The 19580-nt window shown below is 38.7% G+C and overlaps 1 protein-coding gene across 1 annotated transcript in view; it reads right to left on the bottom strand.

The window, feature by feature from the left end:
* LOC122795753 (shootin-1-like) overlaps positions 1-19580 on the bottom strand; it is a 944918-nt gene that overhangs the window by 154988 nt on the left and 770350 nt on the right. The window contains exons 12-13 of the mRNA XM_044064066.1: positions 18229-18293; positions 4420-4520 (exon numbers count right to left, since the gene is read on the bottom strand). Coding sequence (XP_043920001.1) covers positions 4420-4520; positions 18229-18293 — 166 coding nt within the window. The remainder of the gene's footprint in view (positions 1-4419; positions 4521-18228; positions 18294-19580) is intronic.

The raw sequence follows: 19580 nt of genomic DNA, 5'->3' as shown, positions 1-19580 counted from the left end.
TCCACTCATCAAGATTCCTCTTGAAGAGAGTCAATGAGGGACTCTGCCTAACCTGGACTGGGATTTTATTCCAGAGTGAAGCGAGCCTATGGGGCTTCACTTACAAAATTTTCACTTACAAAACAATCTCTACATCTCCTGACAGACATCATCAGTCCATTCTACCTGTAATGTACCAAAACTGTAGTTCTTATTTCTCTTCACATTCAACCATCATACTACTACTACCGCTAACCTCTCTAACCCCTTTATATCAACCCCATGTCAATAAAACAATTACCATGAATACCATAAGCCCCCACACATTACATATGACTCACTCCAAACCCTAAGCCCCAACGTCATCCCCTCACTCATTCAAGTCTTAAACATCCTCTTATCACAACCCACTATGTAATACTTACAACTGCTTTTCCTGCCAACACACTTTCTGTTAGCCCATTTAAGATTTCCAACCTTCCATATTTAAATAACCAAAAACTACCATCAAAATCTATCAGTTCACATTTCACACTAGCAAACTCTCCTTCTATCTTATCATAATCATGTCAGCTCCATATCTGTAATGCTCTTCCTTAAGCAAGACATGCAGTATCTCAGTGTCTCTTTTGTAAAATTAGAGCTAAAAAAAACAAACTAAAAATTAAATGGATAGTTGTCTACCACCACACCTTTCTAAATATACTGCTAAGTGGGACATCCATCCAAATCCTGGCCTGACTTACTTCAGTCAATCTAAACTCACACACTCCCAATCCACACTCCTATACTCATGGTCTACCCCATCTCTTCCTCCCTTTATATTGTTCACCTAAATATTAGAAGCAAAACTAATAAGATAGCTGATTTTCATGCTTGGATGACATTATGCAACCCTGATATACTGATATAATTGTTCTAAGTGAAACTTGGAGAAAACCTGAAAGAAAAGAAGAAATAATGTCCCATGGCTATAACATTAGATGACAAGATAGAACACAAAAAGGTAGGCAGAGTTGCTATTATCTATAAAAACTCTTTTCAGATTGAGTTTCTAACGCCAAACCCTCCCCAGTTTAACAAAGTATAAGTCCTCATCTCACTTTTCAAGCTCAACCGTAAAAGATCCCTGTATATTATTGCCACCTATATACCACCAGTGAACAATATTAAGACCTCTTCCACTTGGTCATAACCAGCATCACAAAAGAAAAGAAATGCTACTGGCTGACCTTAACATTGATTGGCTCTGTGTTGTTGCAGCTAAACCTATATACGTGATCTCCTGTGAAGACGTTTGCTGAGGCACTAGAAAGTTTGTGTGTTTTAATAAAATACTATACAGACTATAGTCATTTTATTATTATTTATATACACTTGTAGTAAACAAAGCTACAAATGCATGCTGCACATAACTCCCCTATTTGCTACAGGAATATAGTGCTTATTGGAGAATACTGAAAAGGGGTTTCAGATCAGCTTTATAAGATCACAAACTGCTATGGCCTTTTAAAATCTAATTTCCTCCCTCACTCATTATAACCAAAACAGTAACAAAGGAACTATTATAAACTGGATTCTTACCTCTTACCCAGATTAACTGTCATCCTCTGAAGCTCTACTTGTCTCGCTCCATGATTATACACCAATTTTTCTCATTAGAAAAGAAACTAACAGCAGAAAAAATAATAACCCTAAGGATCTTCAGCATTGACACCTTCATTTCTAACCTAAAATGCTGTAATGTGTCCAACTTAATAACTCTCCCACTAGAGGAAGCAATATCTGATTTTAATAAACTTTTCTTAAATATTCTAAATTAACTTGTCTTACACAGAACAAAATACTGTCAAATGAAGCCTAGTCCCTGACTAATGGAAATACCCAACTGCTTATTTTACTAAGAAACAAGGCCAGGAAGGCTTGTACTACTAATAAATCTCTTACCAAATCTTTGAAATGAATGCCAGTAACAATGCTAAGAATCATATCAAACTGGACAGCAAAAACAATTCACAAAAACCTAACAGCTAAAGCTTAACAACCAAAAATTGTTCTTATCCATCATATACAAACCACTGCACCCCGGCTGTTCCACCCAGCCTTCATTCGACCAATCCAATAGCAATACTCATAAAAATATGGGCAGCTTAATCAACACACATTTCATCCAATCATTCTCCTCCCTACTATGTGCTACCTCCTCTATTACACAACTTCCAGTCTAACTTAACCACTGCTCCCACTATTTCTCACTACATCCAGTCTCAACTTTAACCATAAAAAGAAACCTTATAAAATGAGGCCAATTACACGTATACCTAACAACTTATCAGATGAATACCTTAAACTAGCAGAAGTCATTGCCTATCCTGTTGCTATTCTATTTAATTAATCCAGCAAAGAATCCCATGCCCGACTACTCTGGACACAATCCTATATTCTCTAACTTCATAAAGGTGGTACATCAGTTAAACTCACCAGCTACCATCCCTAGGTTATCCTATACTCCCTGGTCAAATACTTGAAAAATGCATTCAGACACAACTTCTCTGTCTCTCTCATATAACCAAACACTCTCTATTTTTTACCGAAAAAGATGGTTTTCATGTGCATCACAGAAACTCTGTTAAATAAAAACAATGGTAGCCTAGGGTCAATCCTCTTTCTGGACATGTCAGAAGCCTTAGATACTGACTCCCACTACTTCCTACTACAAAACTCAGACTCAGAAAATCATCCCTGGCTTGGATCGACAGTTATCTTTCAAACAAATCACAATCTGTTAAATGAGAAAATTAGTTCTTCTCTTTCCTCCCTGTGTCAGTCGGCATCCCCCAAGAAGCCATCATTGGCCCTATACTCTAACATCCTTATCAATGTCCTGTCCTCAGCCAGTAAAAATGCCTCCATATTTCAGTACGCTGATGACTCCATACTTATATGTTCTAGTCCAAACCTTGACACTCTCTACAGAAGCTAACCCAAAAATCCTTCAACTCTACAAAATAATTAGCCATCCAACAATAAGCTCCTCAGTCCTAAAAATATAAGTTAATTTTCTTCACTCCTAAACAATATGACCAACATAAATATACTTTGTCTACAATATCCACAGGCCAGACAAAAACTGGTCTTATTCAATATACAACAGTCCTAGTTCTTTTACACAAAAATCTAGAATTTAGCTATCACATTCAAGACATAGTAAGCACATCAAAAATTTGTCTTCCTATGCAGAATCAAAATTTACCTATCTGACTCTGCTAAAAACAGACTGCCGTTAGCCTCCTTCTGTGCATACTCCTTTACTCTGCACCCACATCTACCAACCTACAGGCCACTCAATTACACAAGTTAGAACAGTGCTATAACAAGATCACCAAATTCACTACAAATATCCCTTACAGGACTCATCACTGTGTAGCACTCATATAGTTGTACTGGCTTGAACTGCCACACCATTCATATTATCTACAAACATCAAAACACTCCAGCCCATACCGATATAATTCACCTCTACAGACCAGTAAGATCTCTACACTCTGTAGATCAGCTCCTATTACAAATAACCAAAGCTAACAACTCTGCCAGTCACTCTTTACAAAATCTGGAACACTACCCCACTTTCTGTTAAATAAAAACAATCTTTAGAATCCATCAAAGCATAAAACTCTAGCTCCATCAGTGCTGTTCCCCAAGTTAAATTGCATAGCATCCCAACTCTACTTTCGTATGTCGGTTCTGTAATCTGAGCTTCAAATAGGAATCTGTTTTTCCCCTTCTAGCTCAAAATCCAGTCATCTTGTATACCAAACAATCAATTTTCTTTTTGTATACTCTTATTGTTTGCAACATCAGGTTTGCCTTTCTCTTCCCCTTTCAGTTCCTATTTTTGCAATTTAGCAACATCTATAAAGCTGCTATGTCAATTATTTTTGGTAAAACATTTGCGAAAGATGATAAGACAATTATCATTTTGAAAGCATCTGCAAAAGCTGCTATGCTCAACTACTATTTTGTAATATGTCAGTACCAACTAATTTGTCCTTTAAGCCTTGTTTTAAAACCTGAAACTCTGGAGCTTTTCTCCCCAGGGCTATGCAGAAATAAGGTTTCATACCCAGATGGACTTTCTCAGTAAACAAAATAAATAAAGAAAGAAATAAACAGGCATAGAAATATAATCTCCTTTTGGGCCCCATAACTCATACTGAAAGTTTTACTACTTATACTTATTCAGATCCTGTAACCCCCTGCGTCTGTAAAACAATATCCAGCACTCCTGAGACATCACATGATCATGCAGAAATCAGGGAAAGAAAGCTCAGAAATCACATAAAATATTATCTGGATTTCATAATGAAGTAAACCCTTCTGGTATATTTCAGAAACAGGCTTCAGTACATAGTATGTAATTTAAAAGACAAATACTTGTACCTGTGTGTCCTGCTTCGCTGACCTAAGGACAACACCACACTTTATTCGCTCCATCATTTCACTCACTGCTTTAACTCTTACATCAGTTTGAGTCTGTTGTGCTAGAATAAAAGTCATAAAGATATAGCAAAATGAATATGTATAAAATAATTATGCAATGAAGCATATTGAGTACCTTTTTCATTTGCTACAAAGAATAACTGCATGCATCTAGATGAAGTTTTAAGATATAGACTGAAAACAACAAAAATGTCATCCGTTGCATGGAAAACATACAGATAAATCGAAATTGGTTAATGCATTGTGTGCATGTGTGGGTGCACTGGGGTAATGTATATTTGTGTGCATATGCTTTTGCTCATGCAATTGCATTCATGTTTGTGTGTGCCTTTCGCTGTGTAGTTTGCATACTGGGTGTGTGTGTCTGTCTCTGTGCGTGTATGTTTGCGCCTGTGCATGTGTGTGTGTGTGTGTGTGTGTGTGTGTGTGTGTGCGTGCGTGTGTGTGTGTGTGTGTGCGCGCGCGCATGTATATATGTGTATTCATTCACATGTATTTATGCATAACATTTTCTTTCTGTGTGCATTTCTATGTATGCATGTGTGTTTTGTTTAGCAGGTTCAGGAACTAATAAAACTATGCCATAGTATACATAAATATATATTCTAGTATTAAGAAGAGAAGATTCTTGGAGAACAGTTCTGGATCTTTCCTTTTTGAACCTATTTGTGACAGTGCTCAAGTTCAAAATTTTGCCACTTCACAACTTATTAACCTCTAGTCCCCATTTGAATTTTCTAGTAAACTTAGATTTGAAAGATACATATCATCACATTCCTATATATCCAGATTTCAGAAGTTTCTTAAGGTCTTCTGTGTCTAGATCGTATTATCTGTTCTCCACATTACCCTTGTCAGGGTGTCTCCTGGACACCTCATTTCAAAGACCTTTTCTTCCCCAGGGAAATTAGATCGGTAACTAGATCTGATCCTGGGTTAATCCATTCAGACTACTATCTCAGCAAGGGAATTCCTCAGGATTCTCTATCTCCTTCCATCTGTGATTCTCATGATACTCTTGCAAGAGTACACACGAGAAAAATACAATGGTATCAGAAATCTGTATGATCACAGCATCAGCATTTCAGATTTCAGTTTTGGGTTTTGTGAAAAGTGAGCTTTTTTTGGAGACACATTTCTCAGAATCTAGGTCTCCCTTTCTCCCTCTCCTCTCTTCTCCATCACAGATGGTCACAACAGACACCTCAGACTTTCCTTTGGAAACAGTGTCCATAGGGATAAAAGTGCAGGGTCTTTGGAACAGAAAAAACAGACCAATACACATAAAGATAAAAGAGATGTTGACAGTTATAAATGCTCTCAGCTTTCTCAATCATCTATGGTCCCTGGGACCTCTGCAAGTGTTAACAGACAACTCCACTGTGATGTGGTATAAAACAAACAAGATGAAACTAGATTATATCATCTGTGCAGCCTAGCCATGGTAGCCTGGGATATAGCTTTTCAGCACAATCTTACTCCAGGCATCCTACACATTGTCAGAGCAAAATTGTGAGGCAGACAAGATGTGGAGGACCAGGACAAATCCGCATGAATGGACATTGAATCAAGGAGTCTTTCTGAAACTGATTCAGCTGTGGGGAACATCTCACATAGATCTTTTTGGCTGCACTAACTATAATCCATTGGCAAAATTCTGGTCCAGAACTCCATGGAAGAAGGCATGGAAGACAGATGTTTTTTCATTTCTATAGACATAAATGTTCCTGTATGCATTTCTTCCCTTTCCATTCATATCTATAATCATTCTTAAGATTCAGAAGGACTCCACAAAGATCAATAAATATAGTGATTCCCTTCTGGCACAGGTAACAGTGATTCTCCCTTCTTTTGAAAATGGCCTGGGGCAATTATCAGAAGCTTCATCACAGAATGGATCTACTCACATAAGACCAGGGGTGTTTGACACATCCTGACCCCAAACAACTACTCCTGACTGCCTGGATGATAGACTCATAATACCTTTTAGGCACCTTTGTTTCTCAGGACATGCAACAGGTGTTAAATGTGGCAAGTAAGCCCACTGTGATGAAGTAATATATTAATAACTGGAAAATGTTTTGTATTTGGTGCAAAGAAGAGAACCAGCACCCATTCATGGCTAGGAATTCTCTTGTTTTAAATTATTTGTGTGAGCTAATATCCTCTGGCCTGTCTTACTCCTCAATCAAGATTTATTTGTCAGCAATTTCAGAATGAATCCCTATGGATTCCCCCTTTCAATGCAGAGTTATATCAAAATATTTTTGAAAAAGGTGTTGCATAAGCCTCCTAATAAACAGGTAGCCCTTCCTAGGAATGTTAATTTTGAGTTAGAAAAAATAACGTCTGCTTTATCTCACTCATGCCTATAACACATTTTTATATACTCCAGATCACACCCATAGCTCCTTGTGGCATTCAGACCTTTTTTTGGGAATGGCTGCTTTAACTAAGTGACTTACCAGCTGATAATACGCAGTATTAGAAAAGGCAATGAGTTATTAACAAATTGACACTAAGATTGTCAGTCTATGATGTCCTGCAGTGGGGAAATGAGGCTTTGTTTGCCACTTAATATTTATATTTTCAAAATTGAGAGATTTACATTTTACTGAGGTGTATGGTGTGAAACACCAATGTAGGGGACAAGACAATTCACTGTCAATGTTGATTTATATCACACTATGCTGAAATATTATTAGTTGTTTGTTAATAAATATGAAAATAAGAAATATTTCCATATACTTCAAGAACCAAGTGACTTACAAATTGTTGTGTGATATTGTGTGTAACCTTACATGTTGCTGAAGAAAACTGTCTTTGATATTTGCACTCTAAGTTGCACATCTTGAGAGATAGCCAGTATTATTTGCATTGCTAATTATACAATTAAACATATGTTTTCATATTTCTATAAATATGTCAATAAACATGCACATATAGAGGAATTTCTTTTTGTCATGTGAAAGCTTATGTCTGGTTAACAAAAATGTTCTAACAAAACATGTCTAGGATGTATAATTTTCAAGATAAGAAAAATTGTTTGTGAAAGTTTAGAAAAACTATAATTCTGGGTTTGTATGCATTACAATTTACTTTTGTACTTATGGAAAGGCTATACTGACTGTTATGACTGTAAAGAATGCTTCTTACTGATAACATTAGTATTTGTGCACTTTTAATAGCTTTTATTGCTCACAAATTACTTATATTTGTTTACCTTATTCGTTTTAGGTTTATTTTTCAGAAAATGCTCTGGAATACAAATATAGGCTGCTAAGGATCTACTTCAGTAAATCGAAAGTTTAGAAAACAGAAATTCTAATTTACCAGACAAAAGCATCACAGATTCAAATTGCAGAAACTTTAACATTCAGAAATTTGTAAGAACGAAGCATCTAGTGTGCATGTGTGACAACACAGACATTTTGCATGGAGATCACAGAGAAAACATAACAACAGCTGCTCCATTTAATCACTTAATTTAAATTAAAAATATACCGTTTTCAATGTTTTTGCAGGGGGGCATGGAGATCACGGAGAAAACATAACAACAGCTGCTCCATTTAATCACTTAATTTAAATTAAAAATATACCGTTTTCAATGTTTTTGCAGGGGGGCAAGCCCCGCACACCCCATGTGGTGGGCTGTACCCCCCAACACCCCTTGCTAATTATATATACCAACTCAAATTGCATTACAGAGGAGAAAAGTGTAAATTTTCCTATGTTCACTACACCATGATTGTGGAGCAAAGAGAACAGCAGTTGCTCTATTTAAACAGTTGATTTAAGTAAAAATTTATATTTTTCGACTTTTCTGAATGAGATTGTGGTGCAGTGAGGACTGGAAAATGTACTCCTTTCTCCACTTTACTGCAGTTTTGGAGTTGGTATATATAATTAGCAGGGGGTGTGGGGGGTGGAGGGAGGCTTGCCCCACTGCAAAAACATTGAAAATGGTATATTTTTAATTTAAATTGTTTAAATGGAGTAGCTGTTGTTATGTTTTCTCCACAATCTCCATTTAGAATGTCTGAGTGTTGTCAGACATGCGTAGTAGGGGCTTCATTCTTGCAAGTTTCGAAATGTTAAAGTTTCATTATTTTGAATTTGCGACATTTTCTTCTCATCAGTTCAAATTTCGGTTTTCCAAACTTTCGATCTACTGAAGTAGATCTGGTGCTAGAGGTGTGACATTCCACACTACATAAGTGTTAATTAATTATTTGAACCAGCTCAACAGGCTGACTTGAAGTTCTTAACAGGAAAACTGTGTTCCTAATTGCTTTGCCCTCTGCTATAAGCACATCTGAGTTGCAAGCTCCTATGGTGTTCATAGGTTCATAGGTAGTACTAGGCTATCTGCCCGAGGGTATTTATAAGCCTAGTCAGAGTATGCCAGCTTTCGCCGCCCCATTGATTAATTAACTGATCCTCTGTCAAGCAGAGCCAATGAAGTGATCCCAGGGGTGTATTTTCCTGTTACCCATCCACTCGTCAAGGTTTCTCTTGAAGAGTGTTAGTGAGGGGCTCTGCCTGATGTAGTTTGGAATTTTGTTCCAAAGCATGGGGAGTCTCTGTGGCAGGAATCTATCCCTCCAACATGTTCTATTTATTGTTGTGGTGAGGTTTAGCTCACTAGAGCGCGTGGCTCGCAGTGACTTGGATTTCTTTAGGTGGAGCATGTCCATCAATTCTGAGTTGGACATGGCTTTGTAAGTCAGGCAGAGATCCGAGTAAGTGATATGTCACTAAATACAGCTGGAGCTTTTTCAGTCAGGCTGCATAGGACATATGTTTGAGGCCAGTAATCCTCTTATTGAGGTACTTTTGTGGTCTTTCCAGCTGTTGGAAGTGTCTTGTGAGGTACATCCCAAATGGGGCATTTTACTCTATGATGGGTCTAATGAGTGACGAGTAGAGGGGCACTATAACCTCTTTATTTCTAGATGTGAACTCTTTAGTAATTAAATGGGCCACATAGAAGGATTTCCAAACTACTTTGCCAATATGATTGTCAAAGGAGAGATTACTATCTACCTGGGTCCCCAGATCTCTTATTGCCTCTTTTGTATTAAGGGGGCTGCCACCTATGTGGTAATTTATGGGTGTTTTGTTTTTCCCAAATGGGATGACTATGCATTTTTTGGCATTTAGCTTGAGGCCAGTGATGTTGACTCCAGGTGTCTGTCTCAGTAAGGCCCTTTTGGAGGATGTCCGTGTCAACCGGAGAGTCAGTTATCCATAGTCCTCCTGTGTTTGCCTGTACTTCTGAGAAGTATATGTCGAACAGTAGGGGTCCCAGGACTGAGCCTTGTGAGACACCACTTGTGACTGGTTTAGAGTCGGACCTGGAGCCCGCTATTCTTACCGTGTGAGTTCTGTCTGTAAGCCAGTTGGCAACCCATCTTGTGACGTAGGGGTTTATGTTCAGGCTGGTGAGTTTTTCTGTAATACCCAATTGGGGAATGGTGTTGAAAGCCTTGGCGAGGTCAAGGTAGGCTGTGTGAACCACCTTTCCCTCATCTATGGCCTTGGTGACTGTCTCGAAGAAGTCAACCAGGTTTAGAAGGCATGATCTGCCCTTAACAAAGCCGAACTGGGTCAGGTCAAGTGTTTGGAGGTTCCCAATGTCTTTGTTAATGAGTTTCATGATGATGTGCTCCATAGCCTTGCAGACCAGGCTAGTCAGGCTTATGGGGCGATAGTTACCAGGGTCAGTTGTGGCCCCTCCTTTGTGGAGAGGAATAACCGTTGCTGTCTGCCATTCTATGGGCATGTAGCCTGTGGAGAGGCTGAGGTTGAACAGGGTGTTTAGGTGGGGAGTTAGTTCGTTCTGTAGTTCATGCAAGACACAGCCTAAGACACCATCTGGTCCCATTGATGCTGTGTTTTTGGCTTTTGAAAGGGCTGTTTTCATCTATGTGTCTGTGACTTTTAGGACACTACACTTTTCCGGTATTGTTGTGGGCCCTTTTGGAGGTGAGAGGGGGGTGAAGTTTGCACTGAATCTATCTGCCAGGATGTTAGCAATATCAGTAGGTTCAGTATATTTTGTGCTATTTTGCATGAGTTCAGTGCATATCTGCGAGTTGCCACTTAGATTCTTAACATAGCTAAAGAAGGCTTTGTGGTTATCTTTTGAATCCTTAGCTATTTTTCTTTCGAAGTTCGCCTTGGATGATTTCAAGAGGGACCTTAGTTTCTTACTGATACTGATTAGGGATGTCTTTCCTTCTTGGGATTTGCTATTTTTCTGAACTAGTTTCCTCCTTCTATTGTATAGCCTGTTTATGGCAGGGATACACCAAACTGGTTTCCTTCTGTTAGAGGAGTGAGTCTTGGTTTTGCTAGGGATGGCACAATCCATGCATCCTTGTAGGTGGTCATAGAGTGCATTTGTAAAGGTTTCTGCATCTTGGGCAGCGTTATCCTTTAGCGTGGGGGCTGTGAAACTTACCACCTCTGTCTTAAGTAAGGTGGAGTTTGCTTTAGAAAAGTTTTTTACTGTGGTTTTCTTAGTTGGGGTGGTGGTGGAGTGTGGACATCCAGAGTGATTAATTTATAATCTAATCTAACCAGTGATGGGTTCACCTCTGTGCAGAACACCTGTTGTCCATGTTGGTGATGACCAGGTCCAATATGTTTTCACCTCTGGTAGGGGAGTTTACCAGCTGATCCAGGGCATCTGAGTTGATGAATTCCAGGAAGCGCTGGGCCGGGGAGTTTGTACTCGAGTAGTTTCCCAGTGAATGGTAGGGTAATTGAAGTCGCCCAATATCAGGGTGTTTGGTAGGACCTTCATGTTTTCCAGTGTCTTCAGAAAGGTGGAGTGGTGGTCCTGGGTAATGGAGGGTGATCTTTAGTAGGCCACAATTTGCATTGCAGATTTGCCCGATGTTAGTTGCACATGGATGATCTCAGAGGTATCATTCTGTGCCACTAACCTGGAGGTGTAGTTATCCTTGATGAATATGGATACACCCCCTTCTTTTGTGTTTCAGTCCATGTTCTGTGGCCGAAACGTGTGGTATGAGTTGTAGCCAGGTAGTGCTGGGGTGCTCTCTGAAGCCTTGAACCAGGTTTCAGTTACTGCACAGATGTCGACGTTCTCCATACTGAGGAGTGCTTCGAGCACGTGCATTTTGAGATTTAAACTCCTGGCATTGAGTAGAATATCCCTCAGTTTTTTATTAATTGTGCTGTTTATGGAGGTGGGTTTGACTTTTGAGCCTTGCCTAAAAAAGGCACTATGGGGGGAGCAAGAGCCTTGGCCAGTATTCGAAAGCCTAGGGGTGGCATATGCAAGCAGTCTCTTGCAAAGCAACATGACTTGTCAAGCATGTTGTCCCAGGCTGACAGACACTGGATCCCCTTTGAATGACACCAGAAGCTTAGCCAATTGTGGAAATTGATAATTTTTTCTTTATACTGAGGTATCATTCTTGGTGAGGGCAGGATGCTACTTAGGGTCAGGGTCATACCAGCCTGGGCTACATGATCAGAGAGCTCTTCCATGTCTCTTTTCATGTAGTCGAGGGAGGTACGTCTCAGGTCATTCACACCAACATGAACAATGACAGAGTCATATTTGTACTTGTTCTGGAGTGACCTGAGTGCTTGTGTTATGTGGTGGATTCTGGCTCCCGACAGGCAGCTAACAGTAACCTTCTGCTTTGCCAGCCTAGTGAGTGGGATGTCAGTGTGCCTGACTATAGAGTCACTTGTTACTAGTGTGTTAGGTATGTTATTTCGCCTTAAGGGCTGTGATTGTGCGGCACACTGATTTTGTGTTTTATGTGTTGTCTGGTTTGTGACGGGAGGTGCAGGTTGTTTGGGTGTCTGCTTTGGAGGTTTCTAATGCTTTTGCAGGTTTTTATTTAGAGCCTCCGAGTATGATTTTTTGTATTTATGTGTATTTTTTGCCAGTGCTGTTTTAGTAGGTCTGTGTACAGCTGGAGGTGTGGTGCAAGTGTTAACCTTCTCCTCTTGACTGTCTGTTCCAGTCTTAGGTGGAGACAGCTTAGCTTCCAGTTTGGCTTTATAATTGCATCTCTTGCATATGTTAGTATTTTGTGGTAGGAGGAGAGTGTTGTCTGTGTACATGAGGCAGTTGTAACATTGCCTCAGGAGACCCAGATTCACCAGCTGGATTGGAGAGTACACCTGAAATTGCCCTTTGGTCATGCCTGAATAGTAGGGTGAGCTGCTTAGTCACTTGGTTGGTGAGGGGTGAATAAAGAGCCTTGTCCTGCTGGGCAATCAGTGTCAGGGTATATTACTGATTGCTATTAGGTCTGAGCAAGTGCTTTTTGAGTGCTTAGGTTGAGAGTTAGACTAGTTTCAATGGAAAAACTGAAGAGGAGACTTAGTGGAACCGGAAATAATTTAACTGTAGCTAACCGGCGCTGCCCGGCACGCAAAAACGTGCAAACGCGGTTTTTATAGTAGGGAAATGAAAGAGATAGAAATTAGCCCAAAATGGCCAATAAACTACTAACTTCTGGGCTGGAACCACTCCTCCAGGGACAGATAGGTTGCTCAAAGCTCCCCTCTCTCACAGGTGAACAGAGAAACTTCCTTCTATCCAAGTAAGGTATGGGCAATTCAGAAACTAGTATCACAGCCATGAATTCAGTACTAGCCTGAAAACTGGACTATACTAGCTTGGAAAGGCGGGAAACAAGGAATTTTTTTTTTTGAAAAGATAAGGCAAAAACAGTAAAAAAATATACTTAAAACGACTACAAATGATCAGAAAAGGCTATCGCACTTTAGTGTGTAGCCTACAACAGTTAAACAAATTATTTAAACAAAAACAACTTTTTAAAAGTGCAGGCAGTCAAGTAAGTACAATATGTGAAAAAAGCAAGCTTTTAAATCACAATAAATGCTGGAAAATCTGTGTTTATGCGGAAAACAGTTAAGTACAGCAAGAAGGTACAGAAAACTGATACTTAATCACTCCAAAGTCTCTCTTCTAAGCTAGAAGGCTTGTATCAGTTTAAGGCTTTCTAGTGCTACCCAGTAGGTTAGTTACAGGAAAGATGGGAAACAAGTGCAGATGTGGTATTTTAAACCAGAAAGTTGAAAGAGACAGACAAACTGTCCAAATGGTCAATAAACTACAATTTCTTGGCCAAGAACCTCTCATGGTAGACAGGCTACCTAGTGCTTCCCACACCCACTGATAAGCTAGAAGGCTTTCCTCCAACACAGAAAGGTTTGCGGGGCTCAGAAGCTTACCAACAGTCCTGGATACAGCAACTCTGTATCTGGGCTAGGCTAGTTACAGGAAAGGTAGGAATCAAGCGCAAGTGCGGCTTTTATACCTGAATGTTGAAAGAGATGGAAAAAACTGGCCAAACGGCCAGTAGCTACAATTTCTGGGCCAGGAAACACTCCTCTTGTGGTAGATAGGCTACCTAATGCTTACCACTCCCACTGATAAGCTAGAAGGTTCCCTCCAACACAGAAATGCTTGGGGGGCTCAAAAGCTTACAAAGAGTCCTGGATACAGCAAATCTATACCTGGACTAGACTAGTTACAGGAAAGGCGGGGAACAAGTACAAACGCAGGCTTTTAAGCCAGCAAGTTGAAAGAGATGGAAAACTGCTCAAATGGCCAAATAAACTACAATTTCTGGGCCAAAACTCACTCTTCCCATGGAGGATAGGCTACCTAGTGCTTTCCACTCCCACTGATAAGCTAGAAGGCTTCCCTCCAACACGGAATGGCTTGGGGGACTCAGAAGCTTACTAACAATCCTGGATACAGCAACTCTGTAACCGGACTAGGCTAGTTATAGGAAAGGCAGGAAAGTGTGGCTTTCAACCCAGAAAGTTGAAAGAGATGGAAAAAAACTGCTCAAACAGCCAATAGCTACAATTTCTGGGCCAGGGACCACTCCTCTTGTGGTAGATAGGTTACCTGATGCTTACCACTCTTACTGATAAGCTAGAAGGCTTCCCTCCAACATGGAAAGGCTTGGGGGGCTCAGAAGCTTACAAAGAGTTCTAGATACAACAAATCTGTACCTGGACTAGACTAGTAACAGAAATGGCAGGAAACAAGTGCAAACACAGGCTTTTAAATCAGAAGGTTGAAAGAGATGGAACAGCTTCCCAAATGGCTAATAAACTATAATTTCCAGGCCAGAAACCACTCCTCCTGTGGTAGATAGGTTACCTAGTGCTTATCACTCCCACTGATAAGCTAGAAGGCTTCTCTCCAACACAGAAGGGCTTGTGGGGCTCAGAAGCTTACCAACAGTCCTGGATACAGCAAATCTGTACCTGGACTACACTAGTTATAGGAAAGGCGGGGATCAAACGCAAAATGGGCTTTTGAACAGAAAGTAGAAAGAGATGGAAAAACTGCCCAGACGGCCAATGAACTACAATTTCAGAGCCAAAACCCACTCTTCCCATGGTAGATAGCTACCTAGTGCTTACCACTCCCACTGATAAGCTAGAAGGCTTCCCTCCAACACAAAAAGGCTTGGGGGGGCTCAGAAGCTTACTAACAGTCCTGGATACAGCAAGTCTGTATCTGGACTTGACTAGTTACAGGAAAGACAGGAAACAAGCTTAGATTTTTTTTTTTAACAGAAAAGTAGCTAAAACAGCAGTAAATACAATTCAAATTGCAGTGCAGGCCAGCACACCCGAGTGTGTAGCAACACTACGGCAAATACAGTTCAAATAAATGCAATTAAATTAACAAATGACTAAAAAAACAAGTGCAGAAGGCAGTAAATTAGAAGGCTACTAACAAGGAGTAATAAGTGCAGAGTAAGAGTGGCTGAACAGATAGCATGCAGAAGAGCAACTAAGACAGTTACAGTAAGAGCAGCTGAATAAAAAAAAAAAAAATATATATATATATATATATATATATATATATATATATATATTTTTTTTTTTTTTTTTTTGTGCATCAACCTGATCTCATTTTTTAGAAGAATAGGGTTTTTTAAAGAACTAATCCTTCCATTATGTCTCAAGTGTTTTTTTTTCTTCAGCCAAGCTGTCCATCTCACTGTCTTTTTTCCAGAACCTAAAAATGAGAGAGAAAGGAAACTCCACACCTTGGATGTCAATAGACAACTCAGACAGCATCTTGACAGAACAAAATCTTTCAGGAATACCTTCAATTAATTAATTAATTGAATTACCTTCATTCAACATAATGGTTTTCTTGAAAAATTAAATAATAGTAGTCATTTTTTGAAATGTACATCCAATGTATCTGCAAGTATGACAGACTTTTTAGATGTTTCTATTATGTTGAATGAAGGTAATCTTTCAACCAAAGTGTATGGAAAGCCGTGTTACACTCCCTCTTTCCTCCATTGTACCAGCATGCATCCTGGTCATGTATTTTCAAACATTATGGTGGGTCAAGGGATGAGGGTGTCACGGCTATCATGTAAGGAATGTGATTTTAAAAATGAAATGGAATATTTACATGATGCTTTTATACAGAGAGGATATTCCTCATATCAGATTTCTAAAGCTTTTAATAAAGTACAGGCTGAGCATAGTAGGCAAGCTAAGCCATTTTTTTTAGATAGGTCACCTGCACAAGTTGTATCAGGTGATTTTAATACTAAATGCATGGCTGGGGATAGATTAGCTATTTTGTTACCTTTTTCGAGCGATGTTGACAATATAAAAAAGGTGATTTTTGACAATTAGCAAATTTTGTTGGTTGATTCTAAAAGTAGTGATATAGTGGGACATGAACCTAAGTTTGTCTTTAAAAATAAAAGAAGTTTGAAGCAACTTTTGTGCTCTCCTAAGTTTTACAAAGCACCTTTAGTGGCTACAGGAACACACAAGTGTGGTTCCTGTAATTTCTGTGAGTTCATTGATGAAGCTAGGTTTTTTAAACATCCAGCCACTGGTAAATTATGGGAACTGAGATGTTGGGCAGATTGTAACACTACTGATTTAATTTATGTGGCTCATTGTGTTACATTTCCATTTATATGTGGGGAAAACTAATCGGTCTTTGAGAATAAGAATAAGGGACCATGACTGTTGCACTAGGAAAGTTTTTACTTATAGTGCTTTGGCCAAACACACATTAGAATATGGATCTGACCATAGGTTCCTTTTTCAAGTCCTTCATGTCATGCATAAATTTAATAGATTAGGCCCCATTATGTCCAATACTTTAAGTATTGAAATACAGTGGATTTTTAGACTTGCAGCACATAAACAATATGGCTTGAATGAATCTGTATCTGTCAAGCCCGTATTGAAAATGAAGATGCTAGGCAAGGGATGATTTTTGTTCATGTCCCTTTAAGAGTTTTGGAGGGAATTTTAATTGATTCTATTGTGTATGTATATAAGGTGTTTAGTTTCATCATTCCTTGTCTGATGAAGCGGTTTTGTTCAACCGTGAAAGCGCTTACCATTGTACAATAAAGGAGTTTTATATTTGAAGTTGCGTGTTTGGATGTTGTGCCTTCTTACAGTGTTACTCTGCTTTTGGGTTATTTGATATATATATATATATATATATATATATATATATATATATATATATATATACATTTATTACCAACACCATGGTGGTTGCAGTACATTGTTTTCTTGGTTACTATAGCTATATATATATATATATATATATATATATATATATATATATATATATATATATATATATATATATATATACACATATAGATATATATATATATACACATATAGATATTTATGTAGACATAAAACTGCAAAAATGGAAGTAGCTAATCCAGTAGCTAAGGACCAGTTACACAGAATTTGCAAGCAGTGTGGTATATATTCTTCTAGACATTTCGCTCGGAATATCCACCTCATGGACGATAGTTAGATTTAGCTTCTCTTTTGCGTATTGACCATTCAAGCAAATTGTCAACACGCTACAGATGATTTCCAACTCACAGTCTTACTATAGAGAATAATCATGCTGAATAACCTAGGACACACATATTCTTTAGTTGCTGTGTATCTCCCATTTTTTAGTGTTTATTTTTTTTTGTGATGAATGGGGGATTTCACAAACTCCTCCTCCACCATCCTTTATGTAGCATTTATAATCATGAGTTACTAAAATTTTCATGAGCATCAATTCATATTCAGCTTTCTCAGCTGGTCCTCTAGGATTATAAACTACAGGACCTCCAAGCTGCTATTGCAGTATGATTTGCAGTAGTGACCAACACAATTTCATCACAACAGTATGTAACCCTCTGTCTTCTTTGTTAGTCCAGTTCATGGCTCTGAACGTGGTACAGAATGATCTGGTGATGTGCAGAATCCCATATGTGAAGCATTTCTGAGTTTGCCTTTTAAATTTATTTGTTGTTTGTAGAAGATAATAAGCTGTTAAGATTTCATAAACATACAGGGTGGGCTTCCAAAACCTTGACAGAAAGATGCTCTCAGTCAGTTTTGTATAAGAAAAATTTGCAGGTGGGAATAAAACAGGAGTAGCTTGGTGTGACTTAGAGTTATGCTTTCAGAATCCCACGCAGTGTTTGAACTGACAGAAAAGGATGGAATATATGATAAATAAATATTTTCTTGTGTGGCTCAATTTCTGTGTAGCGTCTTACTGCACCATTGTTATGTCTTCTGGACCTGCCTGTGAGAATGCCTCTTGTAGCAATTAGTTTCCATCTCAGAATGTCTATTTTTAAAACATACCAATCACTATATGATATACCTATGCACCTTATTGTCACTTACTTTCACTGGACTGGAGCGAAGATGATTGACGTTCTTCTTTTCTCTTTCTAATAAGATGAAGGGGACTGAAAGGCAAACAGTTACCACTTAATATTTATTGTTTGCAGCTATGTGTCATAGGAGTAACAGGTTCATAATTATACATACTATTTTATAAACCTTCTGCAATAGAATGAATTAAGCAGTTTGTGTCTGTGAGGTTCTCATCCTGCTCTAAAACAACTAGTATATTTCTGTGCTAAGATATGTTTTTATGCTTTCACTGATTATACTGTCAAAAACTTTAACAAGGACTATATGGCTTATTGTGTAAGTTACTGTATAGTTCAACACAGTTTTCAAAACCAATGACTCTGTAGTCTGCATGAAATATTCCATTATCTATAATCTAATTGACAGAAATTCTGTATACTATAAAGGTTTAAGGTTGGGGTGGCCACGGTGGTGCAGCGGTTAGCATTGCCGCCTCACATCAAGAGGTTCTCCGGTTCGATTCTCAGCTGGGGTGCCTTTTGTGCGGAGTCTGCATGTCCTCCCTGTGGTCGCATGGGTTCCCTCCGGGTGCTCCGGTTTCCTCCCACATCACAAAGACATGCAGTAGGTGGATTGGACACTCTAAATTGGCCCTAGGTGTGAGTGTGTGCGTGTGTGCCTTCTGTGGAAGGTTGGGCGCTGGGCTGGCAACTCGACACCGTAAAACTCCACTGCCAATCATGAGCAGACAGATGATCCACTGTGGCAACCCCTAACCAGAAAGAAGAAGAAGAAGATAAAGGTTTAAGGTTGATTTAGTTAGTTATGTCTGATTTACTTCATCAGATAGGGCTTCAGGCCCTTTGTGGTATTTATTTATTGAATTCCTATTTAAGAGGCTGTGTAAGTTTACTGGAATGCTGACACCTTAGAAACAGAAAAGACTCAAGGAAAATTACTTCCGGATGCACAGGTTATGATGTTGATCAATCATACCTAAGAAAGTATTCATACAATAAAAAAAAATCCATGAGGATTACAGAAAACAAAAGTTTTTCAGGCATTTACAATTACAAAGGTACAAATTGAATCACTTGGAATGGATGAATTATTGGAGGGAAAATAAAATGTTATTAGTAAAATCTATTAGCTTAATATCTACACACCTATACTGGATTTTTTATATTGAAATATGTACACGGAACTTCTTTAACTCCTTTTAAGACATCTAAATCTAGTAAGGAAACAGTCCGAAAATGTTGGAGATGTAATAAAACATTTAAGGCAGATTGGATTCACATGCTTATAGATTGTGAGAAAATAGACGATTATTTGGAAGGAAGTAAACAAATTGTATTCTTATAACAGCAACCACTTTA

The sequence above is a fragment of the Protopterus annectens genome, chromosome 2.part2 (assembly GCF_019279795.1).
Source record: "Protopterus annectens isolate FY-2018-M chromosome 2.part2, PAN1.0, whole genome shotgun sequence".
Taxonomy (NCBI): domain Eukaryota; kingdom Metazoa; phylum Chordata; order Ceratodontiformes; family Protopteridae; genus Protopterus; species Protopterus annectens.
This window is presented reverse-complemented; position numbering and strand designations above follow the sequence as displayed.